Raw genomic sequence first — 19697 nt, 5'->3', positions numbered from 1 at the left:
TTCCTCTACTACATTCAAGTTCAGGCCACCTTGGCCTTGTTGTCTATTTTCTTCTAAGCCTCACTTTCAACAACACCCTTAAAAAGAGGATGTGCATCATAAGTAAGCATTACATGACATCAGATCTTTGGAAGCACTTAGTGTGATTTCCAGTTCAGAGAAGGCAAGTATGCGTGTTACATCAACTAACATCTATTTACAGACCAATGACTTGACTTCTCTGGTCCCTATTGAGTGCCAGCCCACACCCAGCCCTTCTAAATGCTCAGTATGGTCAAATCCTTATTCCTGGACCTGGGGCTCAGCACTTACCTGCCACAGTTGTAGAGGTCACAGCAGAAGCATGTGTTGCCCCGGATGCGAGGTGTGCAGAAGCCACGGCTCAGATGAGGGCAGTTCACCTGAGGGCACACAACAGTCAGAAGATGAGTGGGGCCCTCGAAACTGGACATATGAGTCAGTGACTGATGGAGATGGTGAGGATGGCTGTGAAATGAACACACCAAAACATGAGAGGGATAGGGCCAGCAGGAGTTGGGGAAGGGGGAGGGTTGGTTGAACTTGTTCATAAGGCAGGTCACTGTATAGCTGAACTTGAATCCAGCCTCAGCAACAGCTCTCAGTGCCCCATCCCTGAAGGGCAGAGATGGAGAGGAGGAAGGATGACGGAAAAACAGACAGAAGAACAAAAGGATGGTAGGAAAGGAGGGGGAGCAGAGAAGGAATCAGGGTACAGGTGGAAAGGGGGTGGGTGGGAAGGAAAACAGAGGGGCCATGGCATGCATTCTGAAGTACGATAGTACCTCTCTAGCTGCCTGGGTAAGGTTCCTCATAACCCTCGCGGAAGGAGAATTTTTGGTAGAGGAACTTATGACCTTATACAGGAAAAATAGGATTAGGGGGACCAGGGTTACAAGCAAACGTATGGAAGTCATTAGTAATACTGTTACAGTTAACACATTAACACAAGAAAGCTATCCCAACACAACCAAGAGAAGAGCAATGGCATTAAACACACGCTGAGTTTACCAACACATTTTAGACATTCATTTCCATTTACCATATCTTGTTTGTTAGATATTTCCCCCTTAGGCTTCTTCCCCTGTTCAGATGCAATGAAGTGCTTATAAATTTGTTTTGCCATATTATAGTGAATGTTGGGGAAACATGCATTTTTTTCTATAAGAGGTCTCTTATACACATGTCCAGGCCCTTTCTGATAAGCTGTTGGCACATGTACATTTATACTTCTCCCTCTCTGACCTGAGAAAAGTTAGAAAAATGGTGAATTCGTGACAAGGGAAAGAAAATGAATGGCGAGGCTGCCACTTTGCCCAACTCCAATGGGCACCATTCACAGCATATTTTACATGGAGTCACAGGAGGCGGTTGCCATTTTGTATCTGCTGGCTTCCTTTCTCTCCTGATTCCAATTTTACCATTTTTCTAACTGTTTTGTTCAGGGTTTGGGGTGGAGACTGACAGCAAAATTTCAGGACATGAGAGGAGCTCCTGTGCACTGAAATAGAAGCCCTCCGACCAGGTCCTGGGATCATGTGTCCCCTCCGTGCCCACAGCCTTTACCTGCTAAATGGTCCTGGAACTGAACTGGAATTGTGTGGGGGAAAGAAAGAACTGTATTCCTGTGTCCCCACTTAAGCATTCCCTGACTGGCCTCTTGGGAGTGTCATGAGAGGGCCAGGTGAACAGTCCAGCATCCCAGGAGTCTCCCAGTGAACTAGGCTTCTCCATGGCCTTCATTTGACTTCCTGACTTCTCCTGCATATGAGGACTCTGGCTCTGCTTCTTGGAGCCCAGACTCATGACTAAGTAGGAGGCCTACTTTTGTTCCAGTTGGAAACAGAGTCCAGGCAACTAAGTCTCCCACAGAGAGTGAGTGGGGTGGGGGGGTCATGGCATATGACCTCTATGCCATTTGGCATCAAAGTCATAATCTAGGAGATTGCCTGCTGGGGTCAGTGGGGCAGCCAGCCTGTAGACACAGCACAAAGTCGATTGGCTTGGGCCTTCTGAAGCTCCAGCCTGTGACCCTGGGCTTGTCAGTACCACTCTGACTCACTGAGAGAATCAGCTCTGGACATAGCAGCACACCTTAAGCCCATGAAAAGGAGCAAAAGAAAAGTTTCAGACAGAACAGGTGGGAGTTTCCCAAACATAAGACATTCAACCTGATTCTGGCTCACCTCCTCAGCTTCTCTCTGGGATGTCTTGGGGACGTAGTGGCATCGGTTGGCATAGAGTGGTTTCAGGTCCTGGTAAAACAAACATCAAGCCAAAGGAGTTTTGGTTTTGGAAAATGATTCAGCAAGTGCTTGACTGGTAGCAAAAGATATGAGCATACACACACACACACACACACACACACACACACACACACACACACCACTCAGAGTAGGCAGTGGAAGTTGCCTGTCCATAAAGTCAGAGGTGTGAAGGTCAGATACGGCTGTCTTAAGAACTGCTTCCTATCAGGTCAGTTGGTTTGTGAAAAACTACGACATTGACTGAGAAATGGGTTTCTTTACATTTTCTCTCTAGTCATCTTTTGAGTTCTAGTCTATATCTGTCTTTTTTTTTTTTTTTTTTTTTGCCTCCGGGGTTATTGCTGGGGTTCTGTGCCTGCACAAGAAATCCATGTCTCCTGGAGACCATGTTTTCTCTTTTGTTGCCCTTGTTGTTTACCGTTGTTGTTATTGTTACTGCTGTAATTGTTGTTGGACAGGACATCGAGAAATGGAGGAGGGGAAGACAGAGAGAAGAAGAGAAAGACAGACACCTGCAGACTTGCTTCACCGCTTGTGAAACAACCCCCCTGCAGGTGGGGAACCAGGGACTCGAACTGGAATCCTTATGCTGGTCCTTGCACTTGGCACCATGTGCCACGTCTGTCTTCATTCAGGGTAGTAGGTGGCCAAGTACTGGAACTCAGGAGGGCAATGACCGCACATCAAGTTTCCCTGCTATTGTGGGCTGGGGATGGCCTCAGCCACAACCCAAAAAAGACAGACATGGTGACACGGCTGTCTGTTGGCTGCCTCTGGCTACTCCTTGACCTGACAAACTCAAAGGGGAACCAGCCCATACAGGTACAGATAGGAACAGGCTGGGAGGTGTCACAGTGCATGAAGCATTGAACTCTCAGCCATGAGGTTCTGAGATTGATCCCTATCATCAAATGTGCCAGAGTGATGCTCTGGTGTTCCTTCTCTCTCTCTCTCTCTCTTTCTCTCTTCCTCTTTCTTGTAAATAAATAATTCTTTTTTAAAAAATAAAGCAGTGGAATTTAAATTTTTAAAAAATATTTATTTATTTCCTTTTGTTGCCCTTATTGTTTTATTGTTGTAGTTCTTATTGTTGATGTCGTTGTTGGATAGGACAGAGAGAAATGGAAGACAGAGAACGGGAGAGAAAGATAGACACCTGCAGACCTGCTTCACCGCTTGTGAAACAACTCCCCTGCAGGTGGGGAGCTGGGGGCTTGAACCGGGATCCTTCACTGGTCCTTGTGCTTTGCGCCATGTGCACTTAACCCGCTGCTCTACCGCCCGACTCCCAGTAGTGGACTTTTAAAAAAAATTTATATTTGTTTTCCCTTTTGTTGCCCTTGTTGGTTTTTTATTGTTGTAGTTATTATTATTGTTGTTGTTGATGTAGTCGTTGTTGGATAGGACAGAGAGAAATGGAGAGAGGAAGGGAAGACAGAGAGGGGGAGAGAAAGACAGACACCTGCAGACCTGCTTCACCACCTGTGAAGTGACTCCCTGCTGGTGTGGAGCCGGGAGCTCCAACCAGGATCCTTAAGCCGGTCCTTACGCTTTGCGCCACATGTGCTTAACTCGCTGTGCTACCTGACTCCCAATAAATATATAATTCTTAAAAAAACATATTGGAAGTTAGGAAAATATCCTAAAGCCAAGGTTTGATGGGAAGGCCACCCAGCTCTGGGCGGAGGGATGGACATCATTGTATGGTACAAGCCAAGCCCTCTTAGTGCCCTCTCCCACGAGGAGTCCACACTGTTCTCATGCTAAGCCTGAGCAGTGTGCTGCTATTAGGATCTACTTAGAGGAGGAAACTGTAGCATAAGAAGACAGTGTGACTTTCCCAGATAGCTAATGGTCACGTTAACGGGGAGGAGAAAGGAAGGAAACAGGAGACAAGAGAGAAGGAACAGTGCACCCCCAAGAGGTGGTGCGGTGGCTAGAGCATTGACCTCTCAAGCATGAAGTCCCAAGTTTGACCTCTGGCATTACCTGTGCCAGAGTGATACTCTGATTCTCTTTCTCCTTCATGTTAATGAGTGAATATATTTTTTTAAAGTACTATCAGAAAGGCAGAGTGTGAGAGAGATCACAGCACGGAAGCTTCCTTCAGTGCAATGGGGCACCAAACCTGGGCCACACAGATAGCAAAGCAGCACACTATCCAAGTGAGCTATTTGGCCAACCCAATGAGTACATCTTGAAAAGATTTAAATTTAAAAGCACGGTATGGGGGCTGGGTGGTGGCACACCTGATTGAGCGCACATGTTACAGTGTGTAAGGACCCAGGTTTGAGCCCCCAGTCCCCACCTGTAGGGGGAAAGCTTCACAAGTGGTGAAGCAATGCTGCAGGTGTGTCTCTCTGTCTCTCACCCTCTCTATCCCTCCCTTCCCTCTTGATTTTTGACTGTCTCTATCCACTAAATAAATTTAAAAAGCACGGTGTGGGGGTAGACAAGGCACATTTAGAGGGGTGTGTAAGGTTGACAGAGAGGGAATTCATATCCACCCAAGCCAAAAGACAGGGCAAAATGACAATGAAAGTCTTCAACAGGGGCGAGGTGGTGGCGCACCTGGTTGAGCGCACGTTACAATGTGCAAGGACCCAGGTTTGATCCCCTGGTTCCCACGTGCAGGGGGTAAACTTCACAAGTGGTGAAGTAGGGCTGCAGGTGTCTCTCTGTCTCTCTCCCTCCCTATCATCCCCTTCCTTCTCGATTTCTACCTGTCTCTATCCAATAAATAAATAAAGGTAATTTAAAAAAAATTTTAAAAGTCTTCAACAATGGAAAGGGGTAAGCGACCTGCCCACGTGGTACCAGGATCCAAATGCATCTTTTATATAAACCAGCAAGTATAGTACCAGAGATTAAGGAAAGCTCTTCCTTGAAATGCTCTGGGTGTCACTGAGGACCAGCAGGTATCTAAGACAGTATAAACAAAACAGTTTGGGTAGATTCACCCAGCTTTGGGACCAGATGGTGGCATACCTGATTAAGTACATGTTATCAGGCACAAAGACCAGGGATCAAGCCCCTGGTCCTCACCTGCAGAGGAGAAGCTTTGTGAATAGTGATGCAGTATCGCAGGTGTCTCTTTATCTTTCTTTCTCCTCTGTCTCCCTCTTCCTTCTTAATTTTTCTCTCTGTCTCTATCCAAAATAAAAAAAAAATTAAAAAGATTTTAAAAAAAGAGAGAGAGTGCTCAACAATTTGTTTGGCTTCATATGTTAACTCTCTTTTCAGTCACCAGGTTCCAGAGGCCATCAGGATGCCGGCCAGGCTTCCCTGGACTGAAGACCCCACCAATGTGTCCTGGAGCTCTGCTTCCCCAGAGACCCACCCTACTAGGGAAAGAGAGAGGCAGACTGGGAGTATGGACCGACCAGTCAACGCCCATGTTCAGCGGGGAAGCAATTACAGAAGCCAGACCTTCTACCTTCTGCAACCCACAATGACCCTGGGTCCATGCTCCCAGAAGGATAGAGAATGGGAAAGCTATCAGGGGAGGGGGTGGGAAATGGAGATTGGGTGGTTGGAACTGTGTGGAATTGTACCCCTCCTACCCTATGGTTTTGTTAATTAATCCTTTCTTAAATAAAAAATAAAAAGAGAGAGAGAGATTCATCTTGGGCAGGTGTTGGCATACTCCATTAGTGTGCACATTACCATGTGCAAGGACTCAAGTTCGAGCTCCTGCTCCCTGCCTGCTGGGGGACACAGGTTTGCAGGGGTCTCTCTTTCCCTCTCCCTCTCTGTCTCCCTCTTTCAATTTCTGTCTGGCCTATCTACCAAAAAATACAGAGAAATAATGGGGTAAGGTGGTCACGTGGAATGGTGGATTTGTAGTGCAGGTACCAAGGCCCAGCAATAAACTCTGGTGGCAATAAAAAATAAATTAATTCAAAAAAAGATTAATCCAGTTTTACTCTAAGCCCCTGAATTCAATGCTCTATTTACTCATTTTGTAGGAAGAGGGTGGGCAGGAAGCCTGGAGTTAGGCAGAGGCTGTTGGGTGGTTATTTATTAAATTCAATCTGGGTCTTTCCTCAGCGCCTTTGGTTGAAGCCAGTGATCATACCTGCTAGGTATATTATGGAAAAAAGCAAATCAAAACCACAGTGAAATACCACTTGAGACCCACTAGGTTGGCTAGTATTAACAAGTCAGATAATAACAAGTGTTGACATGGAAAATAAAAGAGTTGGCATGGATGTGGAGAAATGGGAACATGCACATGCTTTCAGGGGGCGTAGAAAATGGTGAGGCCACTTGGACCCTACTTGGATGTTCATCCCAGGATTAAATATAGTTATTATATGAACCAAAATTTCCACTCCTAGGTATGTACCCAAGGGAAATTAAAATATATGTCCACAGAAAATGTGTAGAGAAGTGTTTATAAAAACATCATAAAGGTACAAAGAACATCAAGTGGTAAGTATACAGACGTGGTGTGGTATATCCATACAATGGAATATTGTGAGAGCACAAAGGAAATGAAAAGACTGGTACATGTTACAATGCGGAAGAATCTGGAAAACAGAGTGAAGGAAATCAGGTTACCAAAGACCATATATGATATGATTCTAATATCATGATGTGTCAGTTCATGGAGGGGAATCTAGGGAAGAAGAAAGATTCAAAACATCATAGAATTATGGCTGGGGGCAAACCAGGGGATTGTAATGGACATGGGATTTCTTTGGAGGATAATGGAAATCTTCTCAAACTGATAAGGTGATAATTTTTACATAAGTGTGCTCATACTAAAATCATTAAATTACAAGCTTCAAATGGGTAGATTCTACAGGGTACGAATTATCACTCCATAAAGTTGTTCAGGAAAACACTAAGGGTGAGAGAAGTATGGAAAGGGAGGACGCCATTTTGGCTCATGATGCCATTATCAGCATCTCCTCCAGGCTTCTTGGCCACTAGGCCTGTGTTACCATGGAGACTGCCTCAGAGTGAATACTGCTTGTAAGCAGGGAATAATAATGGCTGCCCTACATACCTCACAGGATTGCAATGGGTCTCAAATGAGATAATAGATGGGAAGGCATATTGAAAAGCGACACGCAGTACACAAAAACAAGGCATTTTTCTTCCTAAGATGGTTCTTGTTGAATGTAAAATAGGGTGCATACGCTGAATGGCTACATCCAAACCACTAAAATAGGCCGTGATTCAGAAGGGAATAAACCAAGAAAAATCTCTGTGCTGAGGTGCTAGCATTGTGAATGTTAAAAGTTCCTGATGTGTCATCTGCCTCTGAAGAGGGGGACAGAAAAAAAAATAAATTGGCTGCTCCAATCAGAAGGGATAGGTCTGATATAAGGCCTGCTTCTGTATGCCTGAGTCTGAAAGAAAGTCAGTCAAGGAGTTTCTGGCTCTCACCCCTTCCTTTTCTCCTTGCCCAGAAATGATGTCCTAAGATACTATTTCAGAGAGAGTCTGGAGAGCATCACTGAGCATAGGAGTTCTAGTTTTGGCAAGCTTGTACCTCGAAGAAGGGTCCAAGAGCAAGATGTAACTAAAACAACAAGGCCACATTGCATCCAACTCTCAATTCCACTATCCCCATGATACTGTCTGAGGATTGCCTGTGATCTTCGCCAATGATTGAGGTAGGATAATATATTATTCTCAGCTACAGAACAGTCTGATAAAACAATGTTGCTGGAATTCAGTTGCTTGAGTAAACACATAACTTTCCACCTAGAGTCCATGGGTTGTTTTCATTTTCAATGTTGGTTCAATCGGAGTGAGCACAAGCAATGTGGGGGCTAAGTTGCTATGACTCGCGTTTACTTTTAATATGTATCCCAGATCAGGGCCACATTAGGATTGCCCTGGGACTTAGGCCCATTTGCCTGTCTGGGCCACTTCCTCCATTAAGAGAGACCAAACATTCTATTTTCTTGGATTGTGACTTGTGGCAGCATTTGCATCAAGACAGATATATTTATATTATCCGCTCAAGTTCTTTTGACCTAAAGGTTCATTCTTCCTCTGATTTGAAAAGAAATTATCATAATTTGATGGTGCCCTGAAAACTGTGGGTCTTGGGCACTAGCATGCCTAATAGAGAGAGCAGCTATCTACAATAGCAGGATAATGTAAAGCTTAGATCAAGGGGTGTGACTCTTAGAGATATCATCATGTAAGAGCCCAGAAGCCCAGGCTCCTTCCAGACTAGAAGCACAGCTTTGGGCTTCAGCACTGAAATGACCTTTTCCTAAGGCCCAGTCTCTCCAGAACAGGAGCACATCACTGCTCTCTAGTCACAACTGAGAGGTCTGCTGAGGTATATGGGAACTGGGTACTCTGTCCTCAGGGTCTGCTCTTGGTGCAGTTGAAGGGAGGAAGGAAGGTGGTTGCAACTGAGCCCTCATCTCTGAGGCAGTCTTGTGGCTTTAAAGGGACAACTGTAAGGCATAATGCAAGGACTCAGTGCTAACTGTTCCTGGGTCCAGAGATGAAAGGATGGAGAGTGAACCAGAACTTGGAAGGAGAGGGTTCTGTACAGTAGGGCACCTTGAGCGGAATGAATCTCTATCAAGGAACAATCAACTATTGATGACCTCATGGGAAGTAATGGTAATAAAGGCTATGACTTCATTGTACTCCCTCCTTACATTCTCCAGTTGGGATTCCAGTGGCCAAATCCAACTAGAATCTAGTAGACGTGAGAGTTAATTGATGGCACCCATTCAAATCAGCTTCCTTCAGTAGCAATTGGGAATGTTGGGGATTGAGACTCATTTGAAAGTGCTCTCTCCCTATCTCCTCACTTTTGACACTAATTCCCCATCAGTCCCCTGAACCACAATACTGTGGCTCTTTCCTTACCTGCTCCTTATAAGTCTCCTTACCACCCTATTGCCAGTGCAAAGCCTTTGAGTGGAACTCTGGATCCAAGACACACCACCCACAAGGGCACTCAAAGATGATCCCCCCCAGCTCAGACCCAGTTCTGGATCTGCCTGCATGTCTACTCATGACTTCATGTTGACTGTCAGGTCTATGAGGCCAGAAGGCCACCTCCTCCCCAGTCGGGTGTCCTCACATTGCTTCATACACATACAGCACACACCCAGGGAAGCCCTGCTGTGTCAATCACACATTCATGACCACGTTAACCCAGAACTTCGAGTACTCACAATGTGTCTGGCAGCGAAGACCCCATCGACTATGGCACAACAGAAGGCTGCTATCACACCAAAGCTGATGAAGACGATAGAAGCCACCAGCTGCCAGGGGTTTGGGGGTGGGTACAAAAGGAAAGTATCTGTTAGTCTTCCCTTTCTGCGGTTAATGGAGACTGAGTAGTCCCTGGAGGGTGATCTTTCCCCCCCCCCCAAAAAAATGTTCTTTATAGTGGGAGCAGATGATGAGAAAGAGGAGGCAGAGAAGGACCCATTGAAGCATGTTTTTTCCATTCACAGGAAATTCATTCTGGCTCTGAGCTCCAGGTGAGGGGAAGGTGTGCTGGAAGCCAGCGAACTGGGCATGGAGGAACTGGACTGCACGACTCTCCCATTCTTGGCTACGGAAACATATTGCACCTTGGACATCATGCAGTCCAGCCCATTTTATTTCTGGTGGGAGGTCAGGAGGTAGCTCAGAGAGGGAAAGTGGTATGTTCGAGGCTATCAGCTAGTCTACAGAAGAACCTGGTGCCCATGATCTCCTTGTCCCATGTCCTTCTCAAGGCCCCACTAGGCTCCTTGATGGAGCAGCGAGCAGTGGTGGAGACAAAAGATTGATTGATGAGTCTAAGGCCCCATACAATAACCATGGCATTGTAACTACTACAAGAAAAGGACTTTCTGCCCACTGAGACTGAAATGTCAAAGCCATCTTCCCAAGGTGGAGTTCTCTGAAACAGATCCATTCTGTGTGGTACAGAAGAGAACCATTCAGGAAGACAAAATGGTCCCTTCTGTCAGCTGGTTCTCACGTGGATCATCGTCAAGAATGGAAAAGAATGTCCTCAAGACTTTCTTTCTCATTACAAAGGTGAAATGGTGCCCCAGTGTGGAGGTAGGTGTTTTTTAGGGGGCAGGGGTAGCTGCTGCCTGAGTCCACCATCTGCTCGAACTCCTTGGAGGGCTGGGAAGATAGATAGCATAATGGTTCTGCATATGACTTTCATGCCTGAAGATCTGAGGCCCCAGCTTCAATCACCAGCACCACCATAAACCAGGGCTGAGCAGTTCTCTGGTTTAAAAATAAAAGGAAGAGAAGAAAATAAATCCATGGAATTGGTCTTTTTCTTTTTGAGGTGTTTGTGGCTGAAAGAAGAAGAGCATGGCATGAAGCTGCTCTCGAGGGGAGAAGGAGGACATCAAACTCAAGGTTACCCTAAGGTTCTCCCACCTCGACAAGCTAGGAGGAAACACTTCTCTCCTTCAGGAGTTGTTTAGAAACCTTGCCCCATAAATCTCACTTCACAGCACCATAGAGAATTGCTAAATAATGAATGAACGATGTCATGAAATTGGCACTATTAGCCATGCTCCAATAGGCTCAACAATTAAAATTCCCCTGTTATTCTTGAATAATTGAAGCCCAAAGTGCACACACCACTGGCAGGAGGGAAGTCCAGGTGAAATGGAAGAGGAGGACTATTAGAACTCTCCCGAGGATGATTCCCCATATTACTGGAAGAGAACATATGGTTAGAGTTCTCTGTCCCTGGAGCTATTATTATGTTACCTGATTAAACTTGCTGTTAAATAGATCCCATTATCCAGCTCTATACCCTCAGAGACCTGGACTGGGTGAGGCCAGTCAGTCCATCATCTGACCATTCACTGGGCATCCTGCCTCACAAGCTTATAAATCTGCTATGTGCTTACACTCTACCCTGTAACTTCTTCCCTTGCCCATCAGGAAGCCTTCTCAGACTTAACCAGGAGCACACAACAGCATGCCTTTGTGGGTCCCCTTTAAGACCTAGAACTTTCTATGCTTTGCCTGCCATTATATGCTCATCCTTTCCTGCATCTTTCTTTCATTCCTTCTTTTCTTTCCTTTCTTCTTCCCTCACTTTCTTTCCCTTTTTTTTTTCTCTCTTTCTCATTGTTTTTTTTCAATCACCAGGGTTGTCACTGGGGCTCACTCCCTGCATGATTAGGCACCCATTTTTTCCTTCCTCCTTCCCTTTTTCTTTCTTTCTTTCTTTCTCTCTCTCTCTCTCTCTCTCTCTCTCTCTCTCTCTCTCCCTCCCTCTCTCTCTTTCTCTTTATTTCTTTCTTTTTTACCAGAGCACTGATCAGCTCTGGCTTATGATGATGTGAGGGAATGAACCTGGGACTTAGGAGCCTCAGGCACCAGGCACGAGCGTCTCTTTGCATAACCATTATGCTATCTACCCCACCCTCATTTTTTCCTTCTAGATTGAAGGTGAGAGACAGAGAGAGTGAAGGAGAGATACTGCAGCACTGATACACTACTCGTGAAGTTTCCGCCAAGCAGACGCTCCCATGTGGTGGTCCAGAGCTTGAATCTGAGGTAACAGGTGCATATTCTATCAAGTGAGCCACCTGCTGGCTTCTTCATCCGTTGTTTCTGCCTAACTACATACTTCACTCTGCAGCATAGGTAAAGGCAATCTTTCAAGTTGACCTCATAATTTGATTTGGTCTTCTACATGCCACTTTGTCCTCTCTTTCCCTCCCTCCACCAAAGCACTACTCAGCTCTAGCTTCTGGTGATGCTGGAGATTGAGCCTGGGACCTCAAACCTAAGGCATGAGAGTGTTTTGCAGAACCATTATGCTATCTCCTCAGTCCTCCCCTGGGTTCTCTGAATTCACTTCTCCTAAACTGCAAACTCTTAGAAGACCAAACCCCTCCATGACAGCTTCCCACCCAAATATGATGCACATGAGGTTCACCAAAAATCCAGGGCTTTGGCAACAGAGTCCCAGAAGCAAAGGCATTGTAGATAAGGACAGAAGACTGATGGGATAGGCTGGAGCACTCCTTTGGGACTGAGGAGGACGCAAAGGGAAAACCCCATATCACCTTTGATTTGAGAAATCTGGCTCAAGTAATGAGGGAGCCTCAGGCAATTGAGAAAGCAAATTCCACCTCACAGGAACCTGGTAAACAGGTCTCCTGGCTGGGGAAATGAGCCAACTGGTAGAGCTTTAGACTTTCATGCCTGAGGTTTGATTCTCAGCACTGTATGTGCCAGAGTGGTGCTCTGGCTTGTCTCTCTCCTTCTCTCTGCTTCATATGAGACTCTGTCTCTAGGTAATAAATAAAAATTAATCTTTAAGGGATGGATGGTGGCATTCCGGGTTGAGCGCACACAAAGGGCAAAATCCATATGTACAAGGACCTGGGTTCAAGCCCTTAGTCCCCACCTCCAGAGGGAAAGCTTCACAAGTGATGAAGCAGTGCTGCAGGTGTTGTTCTTTCTTCCTATCTTCCCTTTCCCTCTCAATTTCTCTATACCATCAAATAATAAATATTAAAATTTTTTTTGCCTCCAAGGTTATTGCCGGGGCTCGGTGCCTGCACCATGAATCTGCTGCTCCTGAAGGCCATTTTTCCCTTTTATTACTCTGGTTGTTTAACCATTGTTGTGGTTATTATTATCGTTGTTGTTGGATAGGACAGAGAGAAATGGAGAGAGGAGGGGAAGACAGAGAGGGAGAGAGAAAGATGCCTGCAGACCTGATTCACCGCCTGTGAAGCAACTGCCCTTCAGGTGGGGAGCCAGGGGCTCAAACCGGGATCCTTATGCCAGTCCTTGCGCTTTGTGTCACGTGTGATTAACTCACTGCGCTACTGCCCGACCCCCTTAATTTTTTTTTTTTTTTTTTTTTTGCCACCAGGGTTATCTCTGGGGCTTGGTGCCTGCACTGTGAATCACCACTTCTAGTGGCCATTTATTTTTCTATTGTTATTTCACAGGACAGAGAGAAATTGAGAGGGGAGGGAAGATAGAGTGGGGGAGAGAAGGAAAGACACCGGCAGACCTGCTTCACTGTTCATGAAGATTTCCCCCCTGAAGGTGGGGAGCAAGGGCTCGAACCCAGTTCCTTAGGCATAGTGATATGTGTGTTTAACCCAGTGCACCACCATCTGCCCCATTAAAAACAATTTTTTTTAAAAATGAGTTTCCTGGAAGCTTAGGAGAAAAAGCAAAGCAGCAGTTTCTTTTTAATATATTATTTATTTATTTATTCTCTTTTGTTGCCTTTGTTTTTTCATTGTTGTTGTAGTTATTGTTGTCGTTGTTGGATAGGACAGAAAGAAATGGAGAGAGGAGGGGAAGATAGAGGGGGGGAGAGAAAGACAGACACCTGCAGACCTGCTTCAGTGCCTGTGAAGCGACTCCCCTGCAGGTGGGGATCCGGGGGCTTGAACTGGGATCCTTCTGTCTGTCCTTGTGCTTTGTGCCATGTGCGCTTAACCCACTGAGCTACTGCCTGACTCCCAAAGCAACAGTTTCTTTTGAGATTCGATTGGACAACTTTAAGGAAACATGTTACTAATTATCCCTAATTATCCATATAAACACTGAGTTTTTTGTACACTGGAATTTTTATTTTTCATTTTCATTTTCATTTTCATTTATTATTTTATTTTTTTAATCAGATCTCAGCTCTGGTTTATGGTGGTGCTGGGGACTGAACCTGGGATTTCAGAACCTTAAGCATTATCTCTCCCTGACCAAATACTGATTTTTTTCTCAGATGAGGAGGAACATGAGCCTTGAGAGATGCCGACTTACCATCTGCCGTTTGTTCTCAATCAGGTTGGAGCCAATGATTCCCAGGAATGATCCGAAGCCGAGCTGCAAAGCAACAGAGCAGACATTGTGTGTGTGTTAGGGGGTGGTGGTGGGAGGAGATGGGTCAGGGTACCCATACTCCTCCACCACCCCAGCTCCTGGGTACACGAGTCAGGTGAGCAGAACATAACTGGGGTGAGGCTGCTCAAGCTTCATGCTGTGGTTTACTGATGTAAGCCACAGCGTGTACCATCAGAGCATTTTGCCCACCGCTTGCCACAGTTTGCCTGTACCTGTGAATCACACTGACAGTGGACCTTGTGGACCCAGAAACCAGCAGTGAAGATCAGCTACAGCTGTCTCTGAGCCTGCTGATTTCAATTTCAATATCCATTACCTCACACGAGTCATTAAGAGACGTACAATGAATGGCAGCGGGCACATGGTCTAGAGTCTGATGCTTATGAGTATTTTCAAAAGAGACCTTCTACTCGGATGTGCAGATCACAAAGAGAGGTTTGCAGCAGCACTGGTGGATGCAGCTGGCAAACCCCATCAAACCGAGGGTGCACTTTAGAAATCAGCCAGCGTCTTAACCTAGACTTAAAAATATAAATAAATCTTTTGAAAGTCCCTATTTGTGGTTGGCCTAGTGTAATTTCTGTGAACACTTACCTCCTTTTCCATCTCTGCCTCATATCTGGACAGAAAAGCATTCATTAAAGGGTGAACAGAAATGGCAATGTGAAATCCCTGAAAAACAATTTCCCTATCTAAGCGGCTGGGCTGATGGCTCTGGGTTACGCTTCCCACTGTCCTCTCCCTTCTGCTATAAGTGGATAAAGTCTGCTACTTTTGCCTGCAAACCATCACTTACTGATAGCTGTCGACGGGGGTGAAAATGGAAGGAGTAAAAAGTGGCCAGGATGGACCAATAAATCTTAACACTGGTTTAGGGAGGAGGTAGCTACACTCTTCTCTGGTCTCACTAATGGCCTGGCTTTCCATCTGTAACCTTCCCTTGCTCTCTGATAGCTCATTCTACATCTGTTTCAGCACACACACACACACACACACACACACACACACACACACACACACACACACACAATCTCCCCACTCTCCAGCCTTCTGTCTAAGGCTTGGAGATCTAAGAAAACCAAGGATTGGATAGGACCTTGATGGGAACATTGCATGGGAACTTGGTGGTTGGGTCAGAAAGCTGAGAATAAAAGAGAAAAAAAATGAATGGAAATTTCCAAGGATTTATTCTTTAGGGTCACTCAGCTGGCAAGCCCTCTTGGGAAACAGAAATCCAAGTACATAAAGAGGTCTAGCCTATGCCATAAAGACTCTACCAAGACCACACTCATTCAGCAGCTGCACTGTGTCTGTTTCTCACTTGGCTTACTTGGATATGATTAAGTGACCTGGAGGGTGGCACAGTGGCTAGAATGTTGGATTCTTAAGCATGAGGTCCCAAGTTCAATCTCTGGCATAGCATGTACCAGAGTATCACTCTTTCTCTCTCCTAAACAGTTAAATGTTAAAAAAAAGAAATGTCATTAAAATGTGTTGTCATAAAGTAGTCTATTTCAAACTTCATTATAATCATACTAGAATGGCTTCTTCCTATCCTCTTCCTCCTCCTCCACCACCTCCTCTTCTTCTTCCTGCCCCTCCTCATTCACTGCAGTAGCTTTTAGTTCTTCCAGCATATGTGACCTTGAACAAACTTACTGGCCTCTCCAAATCTTGGTTTTCTTACCTAGGAGATGACACTAGTGGCAATTTCACTAGGTTTCTTTTTTATCTTTATTTATTGGGTAGATACAGCCATAAATTCAGAGGAAGGGGAAGATACAGAGGGAGACAGAAAAACACCTGCAGACCTGCTTCACCACTTGTGAAGCTTTCCCCCTGCTGATAGAAACTAGGGGCTTGAACCTGGGTCCTTGTGCATTGCAATGTGTGTTCAACCAGGTGCAGCACCACCTGGTCCCTCACTGGGTTTCTGTAAGGCTTAACCAGGATCATACATCCAAAGCCCTCTGCACAGTAAGTGCTAAGTAAATATTAGTGTTCTCATGACCACTTCTACTTTTAAATGACATTTAACTTTTTGATCAGCTCGAAACAGATTTGAGCCAGGAAATCCCATCATTATTTGCTCTGTTTCTTTAGAGTCTTATGTTCTGTTTTTCCTTCACTTCCAATATAGTCCACGGCTTTTTTATTTTCGAAGGGAAAGTTCACGAATGCCCAAATGGCATCTGAGCCATTTGTAGGGACTAAAAATCAGAGGTGGCTTCTCCTGTGGAAAATAAATCCATGGTCACAAGGTATAATAGGTATAGGTGTGACTTAGAAAGGAAGTAGGGGCCTGGCAGTGGCACACCTGGTTGAGTGCAAGGATCCTGGTTTGAGTCCCCGGTCCCCACCTTCAGGGAGAAAGCTTCACAAGTGGTGAAGTAGGGCTGCAGGTGTCTGTCTTTCTTCCTCTCTATCCCCCTTCCTCTCAACTTCTGGCTGTATATGCAATAATTAAATAAAGGTAATTTTTTAAATAAAAAAGTGAAAAAAAGAAAAAGAAAAAGAAAGGAAGTGAAGGGAGGGATTTGGAAGCTTCACGATGGTGAAGCAGTGTTACAGGACTCTCTCTCTTTTCCTATCTTCTCCTTCCCACTCAATTTCTCTGTCTCTATACAAAACAAACAAACAAACAAATTAGACAGGAAGGAAGGAAGGAAAAGAGAAAGCATGGCCATAGAAGTTAATAAAAAATAGGATATATTAGGGGAGTCAGGCGGTAGTGCAGTGGGTTAAGTGCAGGTGGCACAAAGCACAAGGACCAGCATAAGGATCCCAGTTCAAGCCCCTGGCTCCCTATCTGCAGGGGAGTCACTTCACAAGTGGTGAAGCAGATCTGCAGGTGTCTTTCTCCCCCTCCCTCTTTGTCTTCCCCTCCTCACTCCATTTGTCTCTGTCCTATCCAACAACAATGACATCAATAACAACAATAATAACTACAATAATAAAACAACAAGGGTAACAAAAGGGAATAAATATTAAAGTAAATATACATATACATATATTCAACCCATATCTATGATCTTGGGAGAACTATGGCAGTTACCACTTGTGGAGGTGGAAGCACAAGACTTTGGTGGTGGGAGTGGTGTGGAATTATACCCCTATTATCTCGTAATCTTATAAATCATTATTAAATCACTAGTAAAAATGGGGGGGGAATCCGTGTTCACAAGAGGTGGGCTGAAATCTCATGGAATTGGTTGCAAAGAAAGACATCCTGGGGCTGGGGATCCCAGGCTAGTCCACTGCTTTCTCCGGCTCCCTCCCCTTTCCTTCTATGAATCAGATTCGCTGGCATCTGTAACATCTCATAAGAAGACATGGTCCCGGGAGTCGGGCGGTAGCACAGCGAGTTAAGCACATGTGGCGCAAAGTGCAAGGACTGGCATAAGGATCCTGGTTCCAGCCACTGGCTCCCCACCTGTAGGGGAGTCGCTTCACAAGCAGTAAAGCAGGTCTGCAGGTGTCTTTCTCTCCCCCTCTCTGTCTTCCCCTCCTCTCTCCATTTCTCTCTGTCCTATCCAACAACAACATCAATAATAACAACAATAATAACTAAACAATAAAACAACAAGGGCAAAAGAAGGGGAATAAATAAATATTTTTTTAAAGGCATGGTCCCTGCACTCTGGGAACTCACAGTCTACTAAAGGGGAGGAGGACTGTGGGTTAAGGGCAAATGACAAGGCATGAATAAAACTCAACAGGAGGAGTTGGGTGGTAGTGCACCTGGTTAAGCACACACATTACTATGTGCAAGGACCAGGGTTCAAGCCCCTGACTCCACCTGCAGGGGGAGGGAAGCTTTACTAGTAATGCAGCAGTGCTAAATCTCTCTCTCTTCTTTTTTAATTTTAAAAATGTTTAAAAAATATTTATTCATTTATTTATTTATTTTCCCTTTTGTTGCCTTTGTTTTTAATTGTTGTTTAGTTATTATTGCTGTTGTTATTGATGTCGTTGTTGTTGGATAGGACAGAGAGAAATGGAGAAAGAAGGGGAAAACAGAGAAGGGGAGAGAAAGATAGACACCTGCAGACCTGCTTTACCGCCTGTGAAGTGACTCCCCTGCAGGTGGGGATCCTTATGCCGGTCCTTGTGCTTTGCGCCACGTGCGCTTAACCCGTTGTGCGCTACCGTTCAGACTCCCTCTCTCTTTTTCTACCTCTGCCTTCCTTAACAGTTTCTCTCTGTCCTATCAAATAAAATCATATAACAAGGAAGTTCTTTGCAGGAACGGAAAGGGTGGTAATATCTGAGGCAGAGCTGTGAGGGATTGGAAGTAAAGAAGGACAAAACAGTATGGTACACCAGGATCTGGGTTCAAGCCCCCAGTCCCTACCTGTAGAAAGAAGCTTCGCAAGTGGTGAGGTAGTGCTGCAGATGTCTCTGTCTGTCTCCCCCTCTGTATACTCATTCCCACTTGATTTCTTCCTGTCTTTATCCAATAGGAAAATTAAAAAGATGAAAATAATTTAAAAATATGTAAGAGAGAAGGAAATACAGGAGTTCCTGACAATGAGCAGCTGCTTCCAGCCCACTGTTGGTCTTCCTTGGGCCTCAGAGGGGGAAGCTCAGGAACTGTGTGAAATTAAAGAATGTGAGGGCCTTTGGAACTCTGTCTGGCTTCCTTGTTACCAGAGTAAATAACTAGCTTTCTCTGTTTTGACTGTCTCGTCACTTGCAGAAGAAAACAGACAAGCCCTTAGAGAACCAAGTGAGACTTGGACCAGGAAGACAGACAGCCCATCTGGGTACCAGGGTAGATGGCTCAGCTGGTACAGCATCAAACCATCATACCAGAGGTTTCCAGTTCAATCCTTGGCACCACCAGTGTCAGAGTGGTACTCTGGTTCTCTCTCTCTCTCTCTCTCCTCCCTTCTATTTGCCTCATGTGAAACTCTCTCTTCCTCTCTCTCCCTCTCATGTAATTAAAAATTTTTTTTTAAAAAAAGATCATTCCTCTGGATAGTATGTTGCTTTGTCATGCACACGACCTGGGTTCAAGTCTGAGCTGGAAGAAATTGTATTGCTAATCAGGCAAGAGAAAGAAATCAAAGGAATACAGATTGGAAGGGAAGAAGTCAAGCTCTCACTATTTGCAGATGATATGATAGTATACATAGAAAAACCTAAAGAATCCAGCAGAAAACTATTGGAAGTTATTAGGCAATATAGCAAGGTATCAGGCTACAAAATCAATGTACAAAAATCAGTGGCATTTCTTTATGCAAACACTAAATCTGAAGAAGAAGACATCCAGAAATCACTCCCATTTACTGTTTCAGCAAAATGAATCAAATACCTAGGAATAAAGTTGACCAAAGAAGTGAAAGACTTGTATGCTGAAAACTATGAGTCGCTGCTCAAGGAAATAGAAACTGATACCAAGAAATGGAAAGATATCCCATGCTCATGGATTGGAAGAATAAATATCATCAAAATGAATATTCTCCCCAGAGCCATATACAAATTTAATGCAATATCCATCAAAGTTCCACCAAGCTTCTTTAAGAGAATAGAACAAACACTACAATCATTTATCTGGAACATGAAAACACCTAG

The 19697-nt window shown here is 44.9% G+C and overlaps 1 protein-coding gene across 5 annotated transcripts in view; it reads right to left on the bottom strand.

The window, feature by feature from the left end:
* The window catches only part of TMEM255A (transmembrane protein 255A), an 81370-nt gene that overhangs the window by 39953 nt on the left and 21720 nt on the right, over positions 1-19697 (bottom strand). For 3 of the 5 annotated variants that reach the window (XM_060183440.1, XM_060183441.1, XM_007530365.3), the window contains exons 3-7: positions 14040-14102; positions 9449-9538; positions 2205-2273; positions 804-875; positions 313-401 (exon numbers count right to left, since the gene is read on the bottom strand). In XM_060183440.1, coding sequence (XP_060039423.1) covers positions 313-401; positions 804-875; positions 2205-2273; positions 9449-9538; positions 14040-14102 — 383 coding nt within the window. The remainder of the gene's footprint in view (positions 1-312; positions 402-803; positions 876-2204; positions 2274-9448; positions 9539-14039; positions 14103-19697) is intronic. The other 2 variants (XM_060183442.1, XM_060183443.1) reach the window with 1 other exon arrangement.

The sequence above is a fragment of the Erinaceus europaeus genome, chromosome X, assembly GCF_950295315.1.
Source record: "Erinaceus europaeus chromosome X, mEriEur2.1, whole genome shotgun sequence".
NCBI lineage: Eukaryota > Metazoa > Chordata > Mammalia > Eulipotyphla > Erinaceidae > Erinaceus > Erinaceus europaeus.
The sequence above is the reverse complement of the archived record's forward strand: the minus strand, read 5'-3'. Positions and strand labels throughout refer to the sequence as shown.